The 26,439-nt window shown below is 39.9% G+C and overlaps 1 protein-coding gene across 2 annotated transcripts; it reads left to right on the top strand.

Annotated features, from left to right (window-relative positions):
* RANBP9 (RAN binding protein 9) lies at nt 1-26,261 on the top strand. Of its 2 annotated transcripts, none has more exons than XM_077933242.1 (14): nt 1-862; nt 6,014-6,125; nt 9,672-9,724; nt 10,745-10,912; nt 12,355-12,377; nt 13,593-13,777; nt 15,195-15,307; nt 16,819-16,927; nt 18,537-18,727; nt 19,345-19,492; nt 21,361-21,434; nt 23,927-24,078; nt 24,710-24,821; nt 25,297-26,261. In XM_077933242.1, exons 1-14 carry the CDS (start codon nt 406-408, stop codon nt 25,425-25,427), a joined length of 2,028 nt encoding a protein of 675 aa, XP_077789368.1. In that variant the 5' UTR covers nt 1-405; the 3' UTR covers nt 25,428-26,261. The 2 variants fall into 2 exon arrangements, with proteins under 2 accessions (XP_077789368.1, XP_028593459.2); XM_028737626.2 differs by having other exon boundaries at nt 4-862; nt 21,361-21,482.
* The last annotated feature ends 178 nt before the right edge of the window (nt 26,262-26,439 follow it).

Genomic DNA, 26,439 nt, shown 5'->3' with positions numbered 1-26,439 from the left:
GCGGCCACCGCACAACCACCGCCGTTGCTGGCAGCGTCCGCAGCGCAATGTAACAGCGCCTGGTGCTGCCAACTCTTTCTCTCTCTCTCTCTCCCGCCCCCCCCCCGCCCCCAAGCTCTCGCGCGCCCCGCGTCAACATCGCCGCGCGCAGCTTCCCGAGCTCGAGGCCAGCAGCTGCACGCACGCGCCGGCTCGTCATCGTCTGTTTCCAACCCCCCTGCTCGCCTTCGCGCGAGCTCAGTCGGGTCGCTCAGCCGAAGAAGCGGAGCCTCTCTTCGCCGCCTCTTCCTTCTTCCCCGGGTCTCACTCCGGTTTGGGGCTTCCTCTTCCCGTTTTATATTATACTACACCTCCTTCAAGCCTCCTCTCAGTTCACTTGGGACAGCGGACGAGGAGGAGGCCGGCATGTCCGGGCAGCAGCAGCAACAACAGCAGCAGCAGCAACTCCCGGCGACGGCTCCTCAAGCCCCGGGCAACCCTACTCCCTCACCGGCCCCGGCCGCCCTCCTGCTCCACCCGCCGCCGCCTCCCCCGCCGCCGCCGGCCACCTCGGCCCCGCCGCCGCCCCCTCCTCCGCCCGCTATCGCTGCCGCCGCCGCCACCACAACAGCCGCCGCCGCCTCAGCTGGGCCCATGCCTGCCGGGAGCGGCGGCGGCGGCAGCAGCAGCAGCGCCCCGGCGCCCTTCCCTCACGGCGGCGACCCGGCCCTGAACGAGCAGGAGAAGGAGCTCAAGCGGCGCCTCAAGCGGCTCTACCCGGCCGTGGACGAGCAGGAGACGCCGCTGCCGCGCTCCTGGAGCCCGAAGGACAAATTTAGCTACATCGGCCTCTCGCAGAACAACCTGCGCGTCCACTACAAAGGTGAGAGGGACGGAGGGAGGGCGAGGCCGCCGCCGCCGCCGCCATCCCCAGGCCCCCTCCGCCTCTTCCTCCGAAAGGCAGGCTGAGAAACTCCCAGGGAAGCTCTGAACGTCTCCCCCCGTCGGGAGGCTTCGGTTGTTGCCTTTCTCCGCCGAGGTCGGTGGACCCCGAGCCTAGGCTTCCTTCCCGCACCCCGCACACCAGTTGGGCCAGTACATATTCCCCTCCCGTGACTGGAGCGGAATAGCCCTTTCTCTTCTTCCCCAACCCTTGTCGTTGGAGGAGTCCCTCAGTCCCCCCCCCCAAACATTATTTTTCTTTCCATCCCTGGCAGACAATGCTGACGCCAGTCCTGCAAGCTCCCCAACTCGCCCACAGATAGATCTGGTGGCACCTGCTCTCCCCCCTTCCCAGTTAACTCCTTCCTTGATCCTTTCTGTTTTTCTTTCTCTACGCCCCCCTCTCCCAATACCACCTCTTTGAGCAATCAGGCCTGTTCCGGAAGCTAGGCCTCGGATTACCTTTTAGTCAAACCTTCACTCCTATAATCTTAGGGTGGGGTGTATATATGTGAGTAAAGAAAGACATTTGGGACTTTAATTTGAGGTCATTGCTCTTCTACCCCACTCCCCAAATCTCACATATCCTTTCCTTAGTGGGGGAACAGAAGCATCTTGAGAAGGAACCATCATGGGGGAGGGGGAAATGTAGAAAAATAGAACAACAGGAAATAGCTCTCATTGGGTCTTCCGAAGAATTTAGACAGCCAAGTGGAGACAATCTGGCTTTATCCCTCCCTCCTTGCTTGTCTCTCTCCACTGGTCTCAAATGTGTAAGGGACACTCGAAGGATCCTTTGCTTTCTGGTTTGGGGGAAGAGGATAAACAAACTCAGCCGATCAGTTCTCTTGTTGAATAACAGCTTGGGGTCAGGGGAGGAGAAAAGCAAGTCAGTCACTGTGACGTGTCCAATTAAAAATAACCAGTTATGGCAAGAAATGTGTGTTTGTTTAGCAAAAGTGCAAAGGTCAATACAGGTTGGAAGAACAAATGTAAAACTACTGAGCATGTAAAAGTGAGGAAAATAGGTTAGAAAAACATTGTTAGTTTCCAGGAATTCAAAATGTTTATCACATTACAAGTAGCCCCAAAATATATTTTGACAGATTTCTCCCCCTTATGTTCACAAGCAACAGTGGGGTGTATTACTTTATCAAATAAAAGAAAATGAATTTTCTAGTAGGGTGGGGGTTTCTTGTAACAGATTGTTTTTTTTCTGCAGCTTCTGGAAATGGCATACAAAACCCAGATAAGATTTTAAATAGAGGAGGTGGCTGGTTAATGTGAATCTAGAAAAAAATATGCCTATTGTATATGAAACTGTTTTTAGAGTTGGCAATGAAAAGCAGGTTCTTCTTGTAAGATTAGAAGATGAGTATAGAAGGGCAGTGTGAAGCCTTCAGTGTAGTTAGACTTTGAAGAGTATAAAATGTTAAAATAGAAGTAAAATTACTGATGAACACAAAGGAATCTAAACCCAGAATCTAAAATTTCCCAAGCCCTCTGCTTAGGATGAGTGTCGTTCTGCTTTGGTTTTTGTGTGTGTGTGTGTTTGTTCATGCATGCATGCACTGTGTTATTTGGAAGTGCTGTGTTGTATGGAAACACTGTATATAAGAAAGTTGCAGGCATTACTTTGAACTTCCTGTTAGGTTCATGTGTGTAATGCTTTTTTTGCTTGCTAAGGTATGGTTATTATGTAGTGGCCTACACTTTGGGGATTAATTTGTGGTTGTCTCAACTATCACTTTTGTTGTTGCTTTGTGTTACCTTGTGAGGTACTTTCTTAGTATAGAATACTTATGTCTTATGGCTTGACTTAATGTAAAGCTATATTTAGTGGCGTCTTTTTTCTTGTGCTGTAATGCTCAGAAATAGTATAGCACTGCACTGCATTGCTCAGAAATAGTAGCATATTTCTCTTTCTTCAGAGCTTACAGTGAGCTGCGATCACAACTGTGGAGAAAAAGGGACAGCTTCATAACTTACTATTCATAGACCACTTTGTAATTACTGTTATTGAAAAATACCTTCAGTTTACTGAGAATGTGGAGGGAAGGTCTTTGAAGCTTTGACTAGCTGGGCAGGTAGGCATCGCTGAAAACCAAGGGCCTGTATCTGATAAGACTTGATTTGCTTGGACCTAAATAAGAAAATGGTGAAATGCTTTTCTTTTTCCATTATGTGGGATTGTGATAGTTCTCGTTAGAAAAGCAGTTTCTTCATGCAAGCAGCAGCCCCACTGTCATTTAGAATATTTAGAAAAATAACTTGCACAGTGACTCAAGTGTTAGAATAATAGAGAATATCTATTAGGAGAAAATGGTATTTGAGTTTTGCATATAATGAAATTTCTGAAAAGTTCAGTGCTTAATCAGTTATTGCTTTGGCGGTTAGTCATATCAACTTAAGGACAAATTTTCTAAAAGTAAACTATTATAACAGCATTCTTTGCTAAACTCTAGATAGGATCACATAAAAATATGAAATTGGTCAGTGGGTGAGACCTCTATTGCCAGGTTTTCATGTAGAATATGGCTGGGATGGATAGTAGTGCAAGAATTTATCAATCTGTTCCTGTGCAGCTATGTAATGTACAGTAGTGAGGAAGTTTGCTCATCTTTCAAGTAGTTAGTTAGAATTGCATGAGTTCTATATTTCATGGTGCCTACATTAATTTTCAGATCATTTAAGTGTAAATCCTGTTTGTTAAATCCTATCCATCTCAGCATTGACTCTTAATGAACTGATAATATAATTAGCTTTGGGACATTCATAAATAAAATGAAAACACTACTTAAAAATTGCATTCTACTTTATATAGTGTAGATATTGTAAATAAAATACATATATGGAAACAGGTGCAGGGGGACAAGTTTCTTCTGCATAACATAACATAAATAATGCATTTTAATACATAAATTACTAGGCCCTGAACTGAATGCTGATTGTTTTGCTGTAATTTGTGTGGGCTGCCTGCTCTGTTTTTGTTTTCTAAAGTACCCACATGCTATGTGCTTAATCATTTGGTGTTTTATTTTTCTTTTAGTTTGTTTTACACCTAATCGACTCCAAAGGGGTGGGGGGGGGCGAAGCTTTGTAAGTGTCACATGTCTCAACAAATTAGCCTTTTCACAACCATACTCATAATAAATGGAGGAGAGGGTCTTCCTAATGTGACACAAGAATTGACCAATCAGTGCTGTGTAATCTACCTTTAGCTCCAAACTAGAATAACAAGTTTGCTCTAAGAACAAGGTACATGTGTTTAAGTACAGTGATTACCATTCATAGTGGGCTTGCACAACCTATGCATGTCTTCTTGTACCCTCAAGTTGCAAACCTGTGCCTACTTACCTAAGAGTAAGTACCATGGAATTTTGCAGGAGTTACTACTTCTGAGTAAACATCCATAGGATTGTTTAAGTTGTAAATCCAGTAATATGCTTGTGTTAACATTTTCTAAGTTTGCTGAGACACAGCTGAATAACATATACAAAAATGCATCTTTGTTGGATGACATGCTGAAATATTATTTGATTGATCAAAAAATATATTAAAATAAGTATTTTATTTAACCCTTTCTTCACAGTAAATAAGGAACTCTGGAGAAACTTGATAATTCATTGCTGATAAACTAATGATTTATATCTGTTGAACTACTAATTTAAAAATATTTGATGTTCAATGCTGATGGAATATTTTTATATAGCAGATGTCAAAGCGAAAGATGATACAAAACTTAGTGGCAGTAGTCTTCTATGTTTTGCTTCGGACAAAGTTCCAGTTCACTCACGTTACTCTGGTGCAAAGGAAGAAGGGTTGCAATCAGATATCAAAATAATAAAACATTTCCAGACTGGGGCAAGGGTTGCCTATGTGGTGCCCTCTAGATGTTGCTGCAACTTCTAATCCCTGATCTGGGACTGATGAAAGTTGTAGTCCAACAACATCTGAATGACACCATGGTAGCAGTATTCTTAAGAGCATTTCTTCTCCAGTCTTCAGAGTGTAGCTGGAGGTGGGGAGACAGAAAAAGGTCCTTAATCTCAGGGTTGTGGGTTTGAGCCCCAAGTTGGGTTAAAGGTTCCTGCATTGCAGGGGGTTGGACTAGATAACCTTTGTGTTCCCTTCCAGCTCTACAGTTCTATGATTCTACGCAGTGCTTTTTTCCTGGGGGTACGCAGGGGTACGCATATCCTTAAACATTTTGTGAATCTTAAGTTTGGTCTCATTGAGGGGCAGTATTTCAATATGAGTAGGAAAATGAGAGTACTCCTAAACATTTTTAAAGAAAAACACTGATTCTACCAGAGCTTTTCATAATACTCTTGACAGCTGATGCTTAGGTTCACCTTTGAAAGTATATGCAGATGTGGGAGTAACCCCAAATTTCATTTTTAAGATTCTGTATTTCTGAGTGAGATGATACGCAGGTATCAAAGTAACTCCTGTGTCTGCAAATACATTCAGTGATCAGTCAAGATACTGGTCTGGGAAATACAACAATTTGCTTTTCTTGGTGGCAGGTGCCAATGCCTGTTTTTCTGCCAAGGCAACTTAAAACTCATGTTCTCTAATTTGACAAGTCCTCGATGCAGAAACCAAGTGTCACAATATCAATACACTAGGAGTGCAATCGTGTGCACAGCTGGGATGATTAAATCCTGTTGAAGTCAGTGGGATTTAAGCAGCATATGTGCACAATTGCAGCTCAGATTATTAAAAACCATGTTGCATAATGCAGATATGTGGTTAAGCAAAATGTATGATCAAACATGATGAAATTTGGACTAGAGATTGTCTGATGTGAGGCTACATATCAAGTGGGACCAGACTTGGAGCAATGGAACTCTGTAAATAAACTTTCAAATCTTACCAACCTGCACATTTTACTAGCCTGCTAAGAGGCTAGTAAATGGACCAGTCATTTGATCAGTTTTGCAATGGATTTAGTATTGATTCCTAGGCAGGTGCCAATAGGATGTCTGGAAATAGTTAAGTGGATGTTTCGTTTCCTAACTGTTTCATTTACAATCACACTTCTTATATTATATGAAGTAGTAAATGTGTATTTTAATATATTTTTCAGGCCATGGAAAAACTCCAAAAGATGCTGCTTCTGTTCGAGCTACTCATCCCATACCTGCAGCTTGTGGAATATACTATTTTGAAGTTAAAATTGTCAGCAAAGGAAGAGATGGGTAAGGTTTGAGTGCACCTTTGTTTCAGAAACAATTTAATTTATACATCTATTTCTGCTAAAACAATAATTTAGTGTTCATGTTGAAAAATGTCCAGATTCTACTTTCTGTTCAGATCTGGTAAAAGTAGTAGGTATTTAATCAAGCTCTCTCCACATGTTTAAAATTTAATCCTAGTAATTGATTTTAGAGTTGCAGACCCAAGTTTCCACAAATAGTCTAGAGAAATCAAATTCTCGATTCACTTTTGGCATGAAAGGTTACAATTGAATTTTAAGCAGACAATTCATTTCCATTGATAAGTATTTACTGTAACAGTCTGATGGAGTCCAGAATTGCTTGAGTTGTATTCTTTGCTGGCCTTTATGAACATAGGAGCAGCACTTGGGCACTCCTTAGAGTGTTAGTAAGCAGAGTATAGTATTCTTTGGGTTTCCTTTCACTGTGATAATATTTTAGTGAATTTAGATGTTGCCACTCCTTTTAAATAGTTTACTGCAGTGTAGAATGTGAAAATTCTGATCTCTGTGATTGGAATTGATATGTCTTACTCTACAATCCTGCTTATCTAGCATGCAGAAAGTTAATATCTAGGACACAAATTGATCATAGCTTTCACAGATTGTTTTGGTGGCATCTTTTTCTGGGGCACTGATGTTGAAAAGTCTCAATTGCTGCCTGATTTAAAGAACCAGTCTTAGAAATATTATAACTGGAGTGCAGAACTGAAGTTGTTGATAATTCCAGCATGGGCAACAATGAGTTTCAATTAGTAATTGCCTTTGGGAGAATCTCAAAGAAGTAATCTCGGAATAAGACTTATTCTGACTAAAAGGCTCTCTATGCCGATAAAGCCATTCGTACTGCAATGTTTTAACACCTTAATGTTTTGCATTGTTAGAGTCAAAACTTGCATCTGTGGTGGAGGCTATAATATGAAGTAACTGTTTTAGATGGATTTGGAAGACCTAAGTTGAAGTAGGGACGCGGGTGGCGCTGTGGGTTAAACCACAGAGCCTAGGACTTGCCGATCAGAATGTCGGCGGTTCGAATCCCCACGACAGGGTGAGCTCCCGTTGCTCGGTCCCTGCTCCTGCCAACCTAGGAGTTCGAAAGCACCTCAAAGTGCAAGTAGATAAATAGGTCCCGCTCCGGCAGGAAGGTAAACGGCGTTTCCATGCGCTGCTCTGGTTCGCCAGAAGCGGCTTAGTCATGCTGGCCACATGACCCGGAAGCTGTACGCCGGCTCCCTCGGCCAATGAAGTGAGATGAGCGCCACAACCTCAGAGTCGGTCACAACTGGACCTAATGGTCAGGGGTCCCTTTACCTTTACCTTTAAGTTGAAGTATGGGTCTGGTGACTATGGTCGATTCCAGATCTTCCTATCTGCAAAATGTGAACAGATAGGATCTGTTGCAATGTGGTTACGACAGTGGTTGAGGGTGTGACAATAGGTTTGGATTGTAAAGTGCTGTATGGATGACACAATAAGCACCTATGTATAATTCACAGCTTTTGTAGATATGGGCGAGTGCTAGAAAAGCTGAAAGTCAGTACAGTCATACCTCGTGTTGCGTCCGCTTCATGTTGCGTCTTTTCACGTTATTTCCCGCGGCAACCTGGAAGTACTGGAATGGGTTACTTCCGGGATTTGCTGCATGCGCAGAAGCGCTAAATCATTCTTCGTGCATGCGCAGAAGCGACAAATCGCAGGTGCAGCACTTCAAGTTGCATTTCACATTATGGGCGGGCCTCTGGGACGGATCCCATCCGTAACATGAGGTACCACTGTATGGCAATGCTGATTTTGGACTTGGATCTTAAACATTAACTTTGGTTAGCCTGGATTCAGTGGGTATACCTGGTCAGTTTGCTACCTTCCATCCTGTATTTGTCAATGGTGAAACGGGAATATGTGAACTACAGTGGTACCTTGGTTCTTGAACAGCTTAGTTGTCGAACAAATCAGTTCCCGAACACCGCAAACCTGGAAGTAAGTGTTACAGTTTGCAAACGTTTTTCAGAAGCCGAATGTCGGATGCAGTTTCCGCTTGAGTGCAGGAAGCTCCTGCAGCCAATTGGAAGTCGCGCTTTGGTTTTTCGAACGGTTTCGGGAGTCAAACTGACTCCTGGAACAGATTAAGTTCAAGAACCAAGGTACCATTGTATATCAAAGTAGCATTAAGAGGCTGAATAAGATATGGATATATTTTGAAGAGTAGAATTATTACTGAAATGAATTTCCTGTTCCTATAGTTTATTGCATTTATCTGAAGAAAATTGATTAATCAGACATGAATTGCCATAGTGATTGTATCTAGAGGTATACTTGATCAGCTATTGGAGCTTGATGTGTCTGATTCATGCCAGTTTTTACGTAGCTAACAGTATGTGGATCATAGACTGTGGGTTAGGATCTGGAAAGAACTACACTCTCAAAGGTTCCTGATGTTTTCTACAGCTTGTTAGAAATTGTAATAGGTTTGCCTAAAATGCCTTGTAATTGTGTAATCCTGCATGTTTACTCAGAAGTCAAACCCACTGAATTCAGTCTGGCTTACAAGAAAGTAGGTGTAGGATTTTAACCTCAGTAGTTTAATTTTTACTCCTTTTTATTGTCTCCTATTCATTGCATTTCACAATGTCGCTATACTTCCAAGAGGTATTACATAACTTGTTTTCTTCATGCTAGAATATGTTCCCTTGTTAGGAAGAAGCTCCTTTACTCTTTCTCTTCTTCCTTAGCTTATTTTCTCTTAAGCTATAGCCTTACCAGCTAACAGTCCATGTTTGATGATGACACTTTATCTTAGAAATGCTGACATGCTGCATTTCATTTGTGTATTGATCTTGCTGAGACATTAGGCAAGCTCTTTGAGGAAAATGCAGAAAACCCTGTTTAGCTAACAGAGTAGTGGGGAATCAGAGCTTGATGGATAGGGATGTTGGGGACCCCTAAACAGCTTTTCTTCTCCTGAAGGTATCAGTTCCTGTTGTGGATATTGAAAAAATAAAGTAACAGGTGGCTTTGTGCAATTTTTTCTTAGTGTTGGTTTGCATCCCGCTGGGTCTACAAAAAAGTTACAAGAAGGAATAAGCTTTCCATTTCCCCTTCCTGTTTGTAGTATAGCCTACTACTTTGGCCAGTCCAAAGAACATTTTGGCCAATCCATGCCCATCTACCAAATCAGCTCCTATTGGGTTACAAAAGCAGTGTAACCAAAATGCAAGTTTTTTCTCAATATTGTTCTTTTCACATGCATAGAAACATCCTGCATTTGCATTGGCCCAAGTTTACAGAAGCCAGTCCAGATTGCTTACACCACAAATCTAACTTCACACCTCTCAATGAAATGTGTATCTAGTACCTGTCAAAAGAGCATGTGTGATATATTGTGCTATATGAAAAACTGACTGTTAGGTTGTCATGCCAATCCATACCTCTTTAATTCAATAGTAGCGAATAGATTTTCTTGCAATGTTGCTGTTTTGAAGTGGTCATTTGAAATTCAAAAAGGATAAACTTTTTTTTTTCAATATTACAGTTATATGGGGATTGGGCTCTCTGCTCAAGGTGTGAATATGAACAGACTACCAGGTATGATAAGAAATCATTGTTTTGTTTTAAAACATTGCTTTATTCCTGTGAGATGCTGATCAGTACATCTTTTTTAGATACTAATCCAGATAACCTGTGAAAACCTTAAAATCCTGTCGCTAGCATTTTGTAAGTTACGCCCTGTAGGGTTTTGTAAAAATGCTCTCCAAAAAAGAAAAATACTCCAGCTGACACACCCATCACTTAATAAAGTTATCCAAACCTGATCCCACCCTCAAATAGTTTCTTAAATTTCCCTCCATAAGCAGTGATGGGAAGGTTTATCTTTCTCCTCACCCCAAGTTCCATTTCAAAACAGTTTTTATTTTCCTCCTCCTATCCACATTCCAGTACAATTCTATATATGTCTACTTAGGGGTAAAGTCCATTAAGCTTAAATGAGCTTACTGAAGGTGGTGCTGGCTGAAAGGCACTTTCCCCATCCTCCCAATCTAGTATCCCGACACTTCATGGTTTCATCCTCTATCTCTGCATCACCTATTGCTGCCCCAGGCTTTAAAACTTATTCTCTCCTCCAGCCTCACAAATATGCTACCAAACACTCCGAAGTCTCATCTCTGTGCTTCTTTGTATTGCTTGTTCTATGATAAGAGGCCTTTGGATTTAGCAGCTTGCTGCTGCAGCTCTAATGCTACTTTGTAGTCCTTCTAATACAGCAAAGCATTTATACTCTAAAATTTCATAAATATGCTGAAGTACAGTTTTATGTTCCAAGTCACATACCCATATATTTCATGTTTTTAAAGTAGTAAAGTAAGTTTTAGCTTGATAAGAAGATAAATATTGCATTACATCTGAATTTCCTTCCAGCATTCCAATACTCTTCTCCTGTGCTTGCCCCCCAGCCCTGAGGTTAAGCTGTGTTTCCAGTTTATGCATAGTCTTATGCTTATTTTAGGCATATGCCTATGGCTTAACCTTTTTGAATTCAGTTGTGTTTATTTTCAGATGCATCATCTGATGTGCTGCAAAGCTAAATGCTACATGTTTTGTTTTAAGGTTGGGATAAGCATTCATATGGGTACCATGGAGATGATGGACATTCATTTTGTTCCTCTGGAACTGGACAACCCTACGGTCCAACATTTACAACTGGTGATGTCATCGGCTGTTGTGTAAACCTTATCAACAATACCTGTTTCTACACAAAGAACGGACATAGTTTGGGTATGAAGAAGAGTCACTGATAATTAAATGTATATCAAGATACCTAATGAAATGGTGATAGTACTCTTTCCAAATCTAAGATGTTACGTATTACTTTGTTGTTGGAGCTCAGCACAGAAAGAAAACGTTAAAGAAAGTTCAAATACTGTTTCCTCAGTTCTAGGAGGACACTTGTCAGGGCTCTTGTCAGTAGCTCTTTGGGGTTTCAAAAGAGCTCCAAGTTTGCAAACGTTAATATACAAAATTGCTCACTTCAAAAGTGGAAGAAAATCAAATTTAAAATAAACATTCAGCCTAGAGGCAACTTACCGTATGACTTTCTATATCTCAATAATTAGGATCATATTTTCTTTCTATTCTGTTGCTCCCCAAGCCAAAATTCATTTTGCACAGTTCTTACGGTTTTTATCAGCAAAACATAGAACAAAATTAATATAATAATGAAAACTGTAAAAATATTGGTAATCTGGTACAGTCATACCTTGTGTTGTGTTAGGTTCATGTTGCGCATTTCTGGCTTGCTAATGCGGCAAACCCAGAAGTGTATACTTCCGGGTTTTCCTGCATGTGCATGCACAGAAGCATTCTGTGCGCTTTGCACATGTGCAGAAGCGCTCTATCGCGCTCTGCGCGGAAGTGCTACTCTAGTTGCGGACTTTTCGGGGTGCAAACGGCACCCCGGAACGGATCATGTTCGCAACTAGAGGTACCACTGTAATAGCTTTGCAGTTGTTTGTATCTAGGCTTCACTTCTGCTGTGGCAGAAGTTAGAGAGGTAACTTTTGCCAGTTTGCCTTTCCCCTTGCAGCACTGTGCTCCTTCAGGAAGTCTGCTCCAGAGGGTTGGAATACTCTGTGGAGCAGTGTGGGAGTTTGTGCTGGAGGCTGATGGGAAAATTGGCAAAAGTCAATGTGTTTCCCCTGAGTCAAAAGCATTTTGTGGATAGAAGAATCCCTTTTGCTCGTGGAGGTGAAATCTAGCTCTAACCCATGGGCTGGTTATTTTAAAGTAAAAAACAAATTCTCAAATAAGCTACATACTGTTGCCATCTCCCTAAAACAGATGCTGAAAGTTAACTTTTATGTTAGTTCATTCCTTGGCAATACAGGTTTCTTAACAAGTTTTCCTGTAAACTCTGTAAACTATTATTTACCTGGTAAAACAGGAGTTGATAACCCCCTTGCCAACTCTGCATCCCTGTTTTTATTGCCTTTTAATGTTGCATTATCATAGGTACACTCTGCCTGCTTCTTAACTGCATAAGAGTACACCTAAGTAAATTCTAAAAAGTGAGAATAACTAACCAGTAATATTTCCTGTCCTCTTGAGATCTAAGCTGCTCAACTTAGATTATATGAACACTAAGTATGTTGTATGATTAAAATACATTTTTCTATGTGACTGTGGCAGCACAAGTCTTAATTTATGTCTCTTGATTACAGGTATTGCTTTCACGGATTTGCCGGTAAGATAAACATACTAAAAAATTCAATAGCATTCCAATGTAAAATACACATTTCCCTACTTGTATAATATGTGTTTTTCCTTTTTTTGTATTTTAAAATGACAACCATGGTAGCAAAACAACAATTTGCAATTGGAACAAATGTTTCTCGTTTTTACTGGAGGTTTTTATGAAACTTCCAATTTTCACAAGAATATTGGCAAAATGCTATAAACATTGCCTTCCATTTGGTGTGTTAGTACATTGTGTTAGCATTTATGACTTTTGATGCTTCAGCAAATATTTAGATTACATAGGAGTCACAAGTATGGGGACATAAGTTAGTAGCAGAGCTCATCCTTTGCATGCAAAAGGTCCCTGATATAATCTCTAGCAGCAGAAGGTAAGACTTGGAAAGACCTCTGTTGAAACCCTAGAGAAGTGGTTCTCAAACTTTTTTTCTCTAGGCCACACTTTCAGAATAAAAATTTGCTCATGCTCCACCAATTTTTTTATTGATAAGAAATACATTGGAAAACAAAAAGAAACAACTCCTAGCAGTGCTTGATTTATAACATAGAACACAACTGCTTTTTAATATGATCATGGGGCATTCAGAATGTATAAAACAATGCAGCTATGTACGAACATTAATCATTCCCAAAATATAATTATAAATGAGCCTCTTACATACGTACCTTAAGTATATATTCAAACTCAGTGAGAGGTGTGAGCTTGCTTTTGCGGTAATCTCATTTATATTTGGTCTAATTTGAGTCAAACTCTCGTCTCCTCAACAACACAAAGAAACCTTTCTCTTTTCTGATTTTTCATATTTGTCAGTTGAAATCCCTGTTCACAACAATATGTTGTGGAGATGTAGAAGAAAAGGCAATGCTCTTGAAGAGAGTCGTGAATACTGCTTCTGGTTGTGTGTATATAAAATTTCTTCTCTACTAATACTATACTATACTACACTACATTGAAATGTTTAAATATCACTTAGATTGCCCTTGATTCTTCCCGCCACACTTGCCATCCTCTTCTGCCACACCAGTGGGTGAGAACCACTGTCTTAAGAGAATGGGTGGGCAAGTGTGATTCAGTTTTGTTTTCTGCTAGTGGCACTTGCAGTCATTTTGTTGCTCTGTATATCCAGTAATTTGCTTTCATGCCAGTTTAAAGTAGATTTGGATTTTGAGAGATTAAAGTATGTATTGCAATTATCTCTTGCAGCCAAACCTGTATCCTACAGTTGGTCTTCAAACACCAGGAGAAGTGGTGGATGCAAATTTTGGACAGCATCCATTTGTGTTTGATATTGAAGACTATATGCGAGAATGGAGAACCAAAATTCAAGCTCAGATTGATCGATTTCCTATAGGAGATCGGGAAGGAGAATGGCAGACTATGATTCAAAAGTAAGCATTTGAAGATTATAATAAGTCCTTCCTAAATTTCTATTCAAATTTAAGAGATTTGATTAGTCTCTTCAGTCTTAGAAATCCTAGTCTGCATATATGTCGTTGCATACTTTTATGTCAGTGGAGGTAAGTTTGCAATTGTTAAACTGTCATTTTTTTTGTCTGGTGACATTATCTTCATGTAGAATAATGTTTCTTCTTGTGTAGTGAAGGGGGCTAGAGAGAGGTACATGGATGTGAAAGCAATGCCTACTGGTAACTGCAATAGCTTTTTCTCTCAAACTTCAGCAATGCAAAAATCATCCCATGCATCTTGATTTTTAAAAATCTGTGTCATGACAGTCTCCTTCAATATGTGTAAATTTGGATTAAGTAATATGAGAAGTAACTGTTACCTTTTGTCAATCAATGATTCTAGGTCTGCTTCCTATATATAAAACAATTAAAAGACTTGCACACTTTGTGTCATGCCAGTATCTGACAATAATGATAGAATGATGACATGCACATTAATTTCTGATTCAGTGCTATCAGTTTATACTAGATTGTGCCAGTTAAACAACAAAAGCACCTGACAATATCTCTTTTTGCTATAGTAGTAATGATGCCACCATACAAACTTCAAATACTGTTGTTTTTTGTCTCTTGAGTAGCTTCTGAAAATCTTGGCCATGTGCATATAATTAATTGATTGATATATTTATTTGCCCTCCATTTTGTATGGACATGGTGCTCCAGTTTTTACTCTGTTTCTGCTTTGGATGAGGAAGGGAGGAATGATACTGCACATGCTCTCCGTTCTGTAAACACAAAATTAACATACCATTTATCAGCTTATTTATACCTTGCAGCTGAAGATGCTAAAGTTTGCACCAGCAACCTTAAGTGCAGTTTGTTTGCCCCTCCAGGGAACTGCTGATTGCTCCTCTTCTGTGTTAATATCCAGAACTGCCTTAGGTTTCAGAGCTTAAGAAATTTCCTATGCTCAGTGCTGCTTTGTATGCCTAAATTAAATATTTGATTTAGCAGCAGCATTAAATCACTTAACTCTTCTAGACTAGCTCCATTGTCTTGTATAGGAAGTAAGAGCAGGGGGTCTCAGGGTTGTTACCTTGGCCACTCTCATGTTTTGTATCTTCAGTATCCTAGTAACAAGCAGCCAAATAAATGTTGCTGCATACTTAAAATATACATAAGCATACATGTTTCATTTGAAAACATGAAAAAGTGGTAACTCTGCATGGAAGTTGCTTGTTTAAATTAATTTGTAGTGCTAAAAGTGAATATTAGAATATTATCCCAGGATATTTCATAATGTAAATTTACCAAAACCACTTCTCAAGGATTTTGAGTTCTTTGTTTGAAAAGTTGCCTCCAGGCTATGTATTTACTTGCATATGTTCACTTTTTACAGGATGGTTTCATCTTATTTGGTACATCATGGGTACTGTGCAACAGCAGAGGCCTTTGCGAGATCTACTGATCAGACTGTACTAGAAGAATTGGCTTCCATTAAAAATAGACAAAGTAAGTCTGAAAAATACTGTAATTTATTTTTTAAAATTCATTTTTATTGAATTTTCCACTTTAACAATCCAATCAAATCACATTAAATATTCCAAATTATACATATCAAATTGTCTGAATATTTTACCAAATTATAAATTTTTAATAGGACTTCCTATGCTTCAAGTTCAGAGGGTTCTGATCATCTCATACTTCTACTGCTTTTCATAGTAATTTCCAATGGTTCCTCTAATTCTTTCTGTTGTTGACCTTCATTCTTTCACAGCCTCTGAGTTGTTCCCACACGCGAGTTAAAACAATGATGTGTTTCTGTGTGGATTTTATGTCTATGATTCCCCTCTGTAAGTTCGCAGCGTCTCACACGCTGGTGTTTCTGCCGAATCAATCCGAAAGCCTTTTCGCTGCTGGCAGCCGCCATCTTTACTCAGTTCCGCTAAAATCAGATCTAAGCGTCTGCTTTTCCCAGACCGGTTGCAACAAACATTAGCCTTTCTAGGGGAAATTTACCAAATCAAACTGGAGAAACAAATATAATGACATATTAAAGGCTTGCCTCCCCCTATGACGATTTGTAATTCTGCAGCCCGGTCTTGACTTCCAATCATGGTGGATTTCCAAATTAAAAGTGTGACACAGCTCCCACACAGATTCCAGAAAACTGTCCAAGGTTTTTTAATGTCTCTCCAGCAGTTAATGAGATTCTGCTTCTGTCTGATGTCCACACGTTGGAGAATCTTTTATCCTCTTCCAATCAAATCAAAGATCAAAAGCCCTAATTATATAGTATTATTATTTTCACACAGTTTATATATTTAGATCCATATTATATTAACAAATACAAAACTTTCCAATCTCGCTTGTTATAGTTAATGTAAACGGTTCTTCGGGGGGGCGGGTTTGCCAAATAATATAATAAAGCAAAGTACAGTAATAAGAGAGGCTCCGCCCCCCCTTTTCGTTCCATTCCAACATACCAACTTAGATGTTCTGAAAAATACTGGATTTTGTTGTTGATTTGATTGATTGATTGATTGATTGATTGATTCAATTTATATACCTCCCTAAACTTGGAGGTCTCAGGGCGGTTCACAGTTGATGTAAAGTATTTGTTGCAAACGTGTCTAGCAAAACCTGGTGGAAGTTGAGGACTTTTAACAAGAAATGTTTAACTACATCAAGGGTGTGGAACTATATCAGGGGTGCAGGGATTCCTCTGCTGGCCAAATTTGACAGGTGAGTAGGACTACACACATCTGTCAATCACCTAATGCAACAGTGGCATCAGATGATAGACCACTGTCGGGTGATCTCCGTAACCACAGCGTAGCTTATGAATGGTTACATTGGTCTCTTTTGAAGGTACTCTCCCAGCACCATTCAGCTGATGGTTGGTGGAAGCGTTGCCTTCAAAGAGACCTGCTGCATTAGACAATGTGGGTTGCATTGAAAGAGCTTGCTAAAGCAGAGGGGGAATGTACAGTTCTTAATCTGTTTCTTCTTTTTCTCCACAGGAATTCAGAAACTGGTTTTAGCAGGAAGAATGGGAGAAGCCATTGAAACAACACAACAATTGTATCCAAGTTTATTAGAAAGAAATCCTAATCTCTTATTTGCTTTGAAGTAAGTCTTAAAGTAAATTGTTAGTACTGTAAATTGCTGTCTAATCGTTAGGAGTTTATGTGGACACCCTTACGACTTTCAAGCTTCCACAGTAGTGAATGATCTTATTGGTTATGTTAGTGCAGTGAATTGCAAAAAGTTACTTTGAGTATTAACTTTTATTCCTCAATCTTCAGAACCTCTTAATTTAATTTTATTTTTTAAAGAGCACAGTTATAATCCTGAAAGTTCTGTAGCAGAACTTTTGGAATGTGAAGTTAATATCAGATTATACAGTGGTACCTCGGGTTACAGGACGCAGGTGGCACTGTGGGTTAAACCACAGAGCCTAGGACTTGCCTATTAGAAGGTCGGTGGTTCGAATCCCCGCAACGGGGTGAGCTCCTGTTGCTCAGTCCCTGCTCCTGCCAACCTAGCAGTTTGAAAGCACCTCAAAGTGCAAGTAGATAAATAGGTCCCGCTCCAGTGGGAAGGTAAATGGTGTTTCCATGCACTACTCTGGTTCGCCAGAAGCGGCTTAGTCATGCTGGCCACATGACCCGGAAGCTGTACACTGGCTCCCTCGGCCAATGAAGCGAGATGAGCGCTGCAACCCCAGAGTCAGTCACGACTGGACCTAATGGTCAGGGGTCCCTTTACCTACCTCGGGCTACAAATTTAATTCGTTCCGGAAGTCCATTCTTAACCTGAAGCGTTCTTAACCCGAGGCACACATTCCCTACATAGGCCTCCTGCAGCCCCGGAAGCGGATTGCGTTTATATCCCGGGGCAAAGTTTGCAACCTGGAACACCTACTTCTGGGTTTGTGGAGTTCGTAACCTGAAGTGTTTGTAAGCAGGAATGTTATTACCCGAGGTAGCACTGTACCTGGTTTCTGTGAAACTGCTAATAACCCTTCACACATCCCTGCCTTGGACAACTCTGTATGCCTGTTGCCCAACAATCTCACAGAAATCTACTTCTTTTTTCCTTCTATAATTTCAGCTTCTAACCAGGAAAAGAGAGAGGGAGCAAATGCCCCTCCCCACCCCCATTATCTGAGAATGAAGTACATAAATAAGTCTGTGCTAATTTGAAATACCTGGACCGGATTTTTAAAATATGGTGAAGTGCTGTCATGTGGCACTTTAAGAATTAAAAATAGTCCCCCTATTACTGGGGATGAGCAATACAATTCACCGCTTTCTCCTTCAACACTGGAGTAGTCTTTTTCTTGTACACTAAGGTGTGTGAATCTCCACTACTGGCCATGTAATCCACTTAAAAAGGAAGAATTAAAAACCTGCTGTAAAGCTTATGGGGCTTGAGGAAGCAGCTGCAGTTAGGAATTGAGAAAAGGCCCTTCCTCTGCTGCAAAGCTCCTTCATTTATTCCCCAATCTTCTATTTTTGAATGGTTTCCAAGTGGCAGTTACTGTTACAGCTGTGGAAAGGCGGGGGAAGAAGTAGATGCTCTCATTCTGCAGTAACGATTATATGTTTCACTGACCTTCATTTGTATTAAACAGCATCCAAACTACTATAATGCAAATTATTAATAATACTGAGAGCAATTAGATTGTTGAAATTATATTGGCTTCATAAACTAACTCTTCTCTCACGTTTCCTAGGGTACGGCAATTCATAGAAATGGTCAATGGTACAGACAGTGAAGTACGATGTCTAGGAGGTCACAGTCCAAAATCTCAAGATAGCTATCCTGTTAGTCCTCGATCGTTTAGTAGTCCTAGTATGAGCCCCAGCCATGGAATGAATATTCACAGTCTAGCAACAGGCAAAGGAAGTAGCACACACTGTTCTGGTGAGTTTGAGCTGGCAGAAGCTGGTGTTATACAGAGGTGTTTCACTTCTGAATCTTCAGTTTTTCATCCGTCAGCATATGAAATGCTTTGTGTTGTGGCTGGTGTCCTACAGTGTTGCCACTCAGCTCCTTGCTGGCACTAACAACTTTTCTTCTGCACGTGTCTTATTTCTAACAATAGAGACAGACATGTCCCATAGTGTATGGACAAGTGGGCCTCTCTTTCAATTAACCACTGCAGCTATTGCCACTGTCATAATTTTATTTAAGAAGCAAATAAGGATCAAGCAAAGAGATTCTTCCAAAAGTTTAAACCTCATTACAGTTGTCTCGCAGGCAGAAGGAATGGTTTCTCTTGCTGCATCCCATGCTATCTAGACCACAGTAGATCAAATAATGGACAGCTTCTTCATACTACTGCTGGGGAGGGAGGAGAGATGATGGGAGGAGAGTCCTTTCAGGTGCCGAAAGACAGAAACCATATTGTTTTGAGGTTAGCTTGCCTTCTATGCAAAACCCATGTTGTATGGAATTATGAATATTCAAAATAAGCACACATTTGTAAATTCAAACACTAGATTATTTTTAAAAAGAATTTTTTGCTTTTTGGGTTTTAGGTTTTGAAAGTAGTTGCAGTAATGGAGTGATATCAAACAAAGCATATCAGTCTTACTGTCACAGTAAACATCAGTCCACCAGTTTGAATGTACCAGAGCTCAATAATATAAATGTAACACGATCACAGCAAGTTAACAGCTACTCCAGGTAAGTACACTCATTCCAACCTGATACCACTGTTCTTCATCCACCACTGTTCGTGATTTATGTATTGTACTGATTTTCTAGGACAGGTAACTTGCATCTTATGTGGCGGCTGCGTTCCTAGCCATCACGCATATAAGCGAAATTGCATAAAGCCAGGATCCCCCAGAACTGGGCTTCACTGCAAGGTGGAGAGTTGCTTGTCCAGCTTTGGGAAGGCAGCACAAGGGTTTGAGGATGCTGCCAGAGCCCTTGCACCATCTTCCCAAAGTTGGGTCCCACGATCACAGCTTTGCATAGATGCAGGGGAGTAAGTAAATTGGAGAGTGGGTTGTTTTCCCCACCCATGCAAAGTTGTGATCACATAAGTAAGATAAGTGCAAGTTGTGAGTTACCTGTATAGGCTATTAATACACACTTCAGTGCCTCCATATCACCCTAGTGGGTGGACTTCAAATATTTTTCTCTCTGCTTTTAGTATGGGGTATGCACTAATCAATCACTACTTTCCCCACGTCAACCACTTACTATTCAGGGACTTTTCTCCCCAGTCTCATATCAACTGTAGGCAGCCACCATTCTCGAAACTGCTGTACAGCACATACTTCTCTGTGAAATCCCTTTCCCTCTCTTAACCCCCTGTACAAAGAGAGAAAGTTTAGAGGAATCTACATACCACCTCTAATGTGAATATATTTCAGATGCTCCATCTGAGAGGAGAGAAACTGGACAATCCCATACATATCTATTTTTAAAAAATTAAACACACACATGAGCCACAAATAAAATATTTTTTGCATTTCTATATTTTAAAACTATTTTAATTCTTGCCTGCCTGGAACCAATGTGGATAAATGACAAAGTCTAGCCCTGCTGATGTATTATCCTATTTAGGTCCTATCTATGTTGATGTGGTGGAGGGTCATGCTTTTAGCATGGCTCCCAAAATATGTACGTCTTTTGTGTGGTTGTCTGCAGAGAAATCCCAGTGTTTGAAAATCATGAATATGACCAAAGGTGGGAATATACTGGATGTACTCTACATCTGAATGGGGCTTATATTTTACTTGGTGCACCAATTTCTGATAGACTAAGAAAATGAGCTGCATAGGTTAAGTGGTCAGGAGCAACAGGGAAAGCTGGTCCTGTTTCCTCTAGTTATGTATCGTGCTATTACAAGAATTGTTGCAGAATAAATAAAAAGTGGTGACTTTGGAGATTCACAGCCCACACTTAACTTTTTAGGAGCTCATGTTCTGGCTTTTAGACAGGCCTGGTGCCAGAATATGGCATATTTGGGCAACAAGTGCCACGGTCCCTGCAGGCTTCACCACCACTGGACTGCCTCCACCATGTGTTTCTGTGAGGCCCATGATTGCTTAGCTTGCTTTCTCAGCTTTCTGAATAGTACACCTACATACATACCACCCACTGCCATGCCACCCACGTGCTTCTGTCAGGGGCAGCATAATTAAGATGGCAGTGCCAGCAAGCTCAGGCTTATGGGAGCAACCTGCTTGAGGTGGGCTTGCTTTTATACTCTTTGATCCACGCTTTATTAAGGAATCTTCATAATGTATTGAATTCATAATGAAATTCAACTTTCTCATATTCCAATAGTAATGTTTCTTACAACACTTTTGGATGCACAAGCTCACACAGAGAACTAGACTATCCAAGGAAGAGCTCTGTCACCCCATCAGTCAAGTGATTATTTTATTTTTTTACCATAAGTCAGATGCAGATGTGTGGTAAAATAGGTTTTTATTCTTCCCCAGTTGCATTGTGGGACATAGTGAGGTGCACATTTAAAAATGAGACCCCCATTCCAACTCTTTATACACTTAATGATGCATTTTTCCTCTTCTCAGCAATGATGTAGACATGGAAACAGATCACTACTCCAATGGGGTTGCAGAGACATCATCCAATGGCTTCCTTAACGGTAGTGCTAAACATGATCACGAAATGGAAGAATGTGACACAGAAATGGGTCTGCAGCAAAATTTCTTACATATTTAATATTACTATCACCATTTTTTTGTTTTGTTTACTTGCAGTTATTTCCAAATGATATTTAGGCATACCTAACCTGTTTTCAGGCTGTTTATATAGCTCTGAAGTGCTATAGTCAGTGGAAAATCTTTATATGTAATGTCTGCATTTATAATTTACTTAGTTTGCATTGGATTATTTTCACTCTGCGGTGCTTCACTATGGCTTGAAAGACTCACACTTCCTTCCCATTGTTGTAAAATATCATATGAGTTTGCATAATCTTGGAAGAGATGGAATTGTCACACAGAAGTTGCTTGAAATGGCTTCAGCGTTACACCTTTTGCTGACAACAACTCCTAAGTGGTTCTTATTGTGTGGAATGTCTTCACACCAGCACCACACTTTTCCTGCTAATGAGTAAAGCCGAAACAACTACATCAGCTTTGCCTCAGCCCTCCTGATGTTTTAGATTACAACTCCCATGAGGCCGAGCCAACATGGGCAATAATTAGGCATGATGAGAGCTGTGCTCTAAAATATCTGGAGGGCACCAGGTTGGGGAAAGTTAATCTGCATAATGAGCTATGTTACTCATTTTCCCAGTGTCATAGACCAATGAGGTACAAGGATGCTGTCTGCATCTGCGTGATTGAGGTAGTGTGCAAGTGTGCTTTTGATGTCATTCCCCAAATCCTTCCTATCTTGCAGCCTTATAGAGCATTTAGGTACAGAACAAACTTAATTTGTTTAAATGGATCAGATAAAGGAGAACTACATGTAAAAGAGAGCAGAGCAAATTTAGCAAATGTCTGTGCTCCATTCTGGATAGTTTTTGTAAATTTTCATCATACTTTCCCAAGTTGTACCTTGAAAAACAAAACACACACCTACTAACACTACTGTAAGAATTTTTGATTAGCTATTGTTGTAGGTGTGTATCAAAAAGTGTCTGTGACAATTAATGTACCTCTTCTATCTACCCCCCCCCCTCCACAGTTTTGGCACTACTTTGTTAAAAAACAAATTCCTGGGAATATCCAAATATAAGATTCAGAAGCACTTTCATAAGAAAAAAAGATTGTTTTCCTTGCAAAAAGCAGTTACATTTCTATAGCTACCAAGCCTGAATCAGGTCTGGAGCCATAACCGTGGTAAAGGGAGGCATTTCCAAGAAAGGAATATATTTACTCAGCTGAAGTCCAAGAATCGGGAACAGTTAGTGAATATCCTTTGCTTTAAGAATTATGGGTGCTTATTTCTATAATTTTAGGGAGGGTGTACTGTAAACACATTCTGGTATTTCTCCATAGTGTGTCAAATTACAGACAGATGTTTATCAGGTTTTATTTAAAATAAAGGCCCACTTGTTTGTAATAAAACTTCCACCACCATGATTTGGAGGAGATCCAACCCAGCACAAGGACTTCTAGACTGAAGGGGAAATTGTCACCACTTTCATGCCCTGTAAAAATGTTCATGCACAAAAAGGCATCTTCTGTGAAACCCAGCGTCTGTCTACAAGATTAGCATGATGCCTTGCTATGTGGTGAGCCCAGAATATCTCATATCAAATACTTCTTTAATGCATGAGCAAGTTGCAGAATCAGTTGCATGCTTTAAGATAGCTTATCACAGAATAGTATATTTAAATTCATTTAATCAATACAAACTTGCCGAATGAGAAATGTTTATTACGACTGGCTAAATTTAAAAACAGAACACACACAAAAAACAAAATTAAGCTTGCTTCGTTACATTTGCAGTAATATTTACAGTGGTCAGGATCCAGTTTCATGAGCCCAAGAAAGTCTTGCTTACCTCATAGACAACTGCTTCTGAATTTGAGGGAAGTTTCAAAAGCAGTTGATATGACTTGGATGACTCTCTTCCCCTCCTCCATCCTCTGGGTTAGTATAGACACACTAAACAAACCTAAATTAGTTTTTATTTGAGTCAGCAGACCTTCCTTGTAACCAAAGTCTATCTTAGATACTTAAACAGCTCCGGCTTGTGTTTTTATTAGACCACTGCTATCAAGACTTGTCAGCTACTAAGAATAATGCACTTTTGGCATTGACCTCAGTTTTGTAGAACTTCTTCCCAAGGAAGCTTTCCAGATCCACATTCTTGGCTCCTTTGGAAGAACAATAAAATCATCATTCTGTCATACCTTTTGAATTTGGGTTCTGTGCGGTGGGTTCTGTGTGTGTGTTTTATGTGATTTTATCTGGGCTGTTGTCACTTTTATTGTATGCTGCTTTGCAGAGTTCTCAAAGTTGAAAAATGGATTAGAAATTAAAGTCTTAAATCAGAAGCCCAAACCCTGAAGTGATCAACCACAATTATTACTTTGACCTAATTCATTGAGTTTGTGTGTAGTCAAAGCACTGTGTTCTCACTGCTGTGCTGTTTAGTGATAGTGCCTTATCATTCTCACAGAGGTTGATTCCAGTCAGTTAAGACGTCAACTGTGTGGAGGTAGCCAAGCAGCTATTGAAAGAATGATTCATTTTGGCAGAGAATTGCAAGCCATGAGTGAGCAGCTAAGAAGAGAGTGTGGCAAAAACACAGCAAATAAGAAAATGCTCAAAGTAAGTTAAAAGGTCTTTCCAGTAAAATATGAGCTTGCGCTGATATCCACACTGATGTGCAATCCAGTCGATGCCAAGGAAGAGGGTGATGTTTGCAGTTCTCAGCTCACTAGCTTGTTATCTGTGAAACATTAATGTGCTTGCACCTATTTGTGTCAAATAGCCACGCAAATAACAAAACTAGTACAATGTGCAGCTAAAAAGCAGTTTGATTTGTTTTTGGTAGCTAGAATAGCTTTGGTTTTTAATTCTGTGTGGAGGAATGAATTGGATCGTACTTAAGGAAATGTAGTGGAAAATGACTAAATTAAACCAGAGAGTCGGAAACGATTAAACAACAACAAAAAACCAGTTCCCTTTCTCATAAGCACTTTCTGTCCCACCACTGCTCTGATAGTGAGCACTTGATCTCATATTGTGTAGTTGTTAGGAACTGTGGCTTTTTACAAATGTAACAATCATTTTCATGATTTTAAAAGAGAATTTGGAATTTACATTTGGCAAATAATAAATAGTGCCCTCTACCAAAAGCTCAATTTTTTTAGCAAGATAAAAAAATAATGCCTGTGTACTTGATTTTAATCGGATGATAATTTGTTAATGACAAAATTAAGCCCGGATTTCTCAACAGGATGCATTCAGTTTACTTGCATATTCAGATCCCTGGAGCAGTCCAGTAGGAAATCAGCTGGACCCCATTCAGAGAGAGCCTGTGTGTTCAGTTCTCAATAGTGCAATACTAGGTAAGGCTTGCCAATTTTTTTCATAGCACATTTATTATTGTAAGTTAACCTAAAGTAATTATGGTGTTGTATGCCAAAAACAGTATTGTTGAAATTGCAATGGCAATTTTTGGCACTTAACCAAATCCCTTTGCCGTAAATGTCAAAGTTACACACTCATTTTCATTGAAGGATTATTTTTTGTATGACGTGGTACAGCAAATGACATAAATCTTAAATTCGTCCAATTCTTAAATTCTTACCAATCTTGACTGGTAAGATTCACAAGGTTTTGATACCATATAATTCCTGTATGGTTTATGTTATGGTAAAGTCTTGTGATGTGAAATATTCAGTCTCTTTTGGGATGCTGGGAAGAATTTAAAGTCCAGTTTGGTAACTGCAGAGGCACAATATTTTTGTAGGAAAAGTATCTGATAAGAAAGATTTCCCCCTCCCCTGGTCTTAAGTATAACATATTATGTAATCTTTCCAGAGACACACAATCTACCAAAGCAACCTCCACTTGCTCTTGCAATGGGACAGGCTTCACAGTGTCTAGGATTGATGGCCCGGTCAGGAATTGGATCCTGTGCATTTGCCACAGTGGAAGATTATCTACACTAGCTATGCATATGATGATGTCCAAGGTGTATAATGTGGCTATATTCAACATGAAAGTAGACCAGCTCTGCTGAATGGAGTTTGGATTTTTTAAATTATGTACTAAGGACAGGTCTGTTGCTTTACATTGCTTCCTAGTTTACAGCATGACGCAAATGATTTTCTAACCTACTGTTAGGATAAATTTTCCATCTTTAACCAGAGTTAAGTATCATTGGTAACATCAGATTGACAAACCCTTGAATTGTTCCAGACAAACCAAAAAAGTCCTGCCTTCATGGAAGGTTGGACAAAATAGATGATGTTGTGGATGTGTTAGTATGTGGGTGATGTAAACTTCAAGCAGGATAATTTGCCAACTTCCACCCCCATTATTACATAGATCAATCAGTGTAATTTGCAAAATGCATAAGTACCTGACAGTTTGGCTGTATAGTATTGATGGGAAGAAATATTTTTAATGTGTACTGTAAAACTTGAAATACTCAGGAGCTGAGTGAATATGTTTGTTGCTACTTACAATCTCAACCTGTTTCCTAGTGGTTTTTGTTTTAACATGGTCTTTTCAACTCTGTTTCCTGTTTAACTGCAGACAACTTATGTTGTAGACTCACCTGTTTAACTGTTGTATTATAACAGTATTATATGTCAACACAGTGTGGTTATGGCCTATTTATATAAAAACCAAATATTTAGTCAATTTCAGTCTTAATTTAATCTTTGTACACCCTGCATTTTTAAAAGTGCTTAAATGAGTACTCTATTGCAATAAAATGTAGTGATACCATAATTAACCAGCCATTAAATACTTCTACATATGGTAGGATGGCTACCTTACTTTGCTTGTGTTGTGTTTTGGACTTGGGACTAGTTAATTAAACATCTCTAGGTTCACTTTTTGTCATACACTGCTTTAATATTAACTGAACACCAATGGGGGTGGCATAGCTTTATCAGAAGTATTTATTTTCACAGTGCAGCTTGTATGTGAAAGTTCAGGGCCAAGAAAAACTTG

Source organism: Podarcis muralis, chromosome 8, assembly GCF_964188315.1.
Source record: "Podarcis muralis chromosome 8, rPodMur119.hap1.1, whole genome shotgun sequence".
NCBI lineage: Eukaryota > Metazoa > Chordata > Lepidosauria > Squamata > Lacertidae > Podarcis > Podarcis muralis.
Note: the sequence above shows the minus strand (reverse complement) of the source record. Positions and strands in the feature narration are given on the sequence as shown.

What these genes read in the sequence shown, in the direction of transcription:
- RANBP9 (XM_028737626.2), top strand. Translation starts at nt 406, where the DNA reads ATGTCCGGGCAGCAGCAGCAACAACAGCAGCAGCAGCAACTCCCGGCG. An exon ending in TTGCTTTCACGGATTTGCCG is followed by an intron (nt 12,378 to 13,592) that starts GTAAGATAAACA and finishes TATCTCTTGCAG; the next exon opens with CCAAACCTGTATCCTACAGT. An exon ending in CAAATAAGAAAATGCTCAAA is followed by an intron (nt 24,079 to 24,709) that starts GTAAGTTAAAAG and finishes ATTTCTCAACAG; the next exon opens with GATGCATTCAGTTTACTTGC.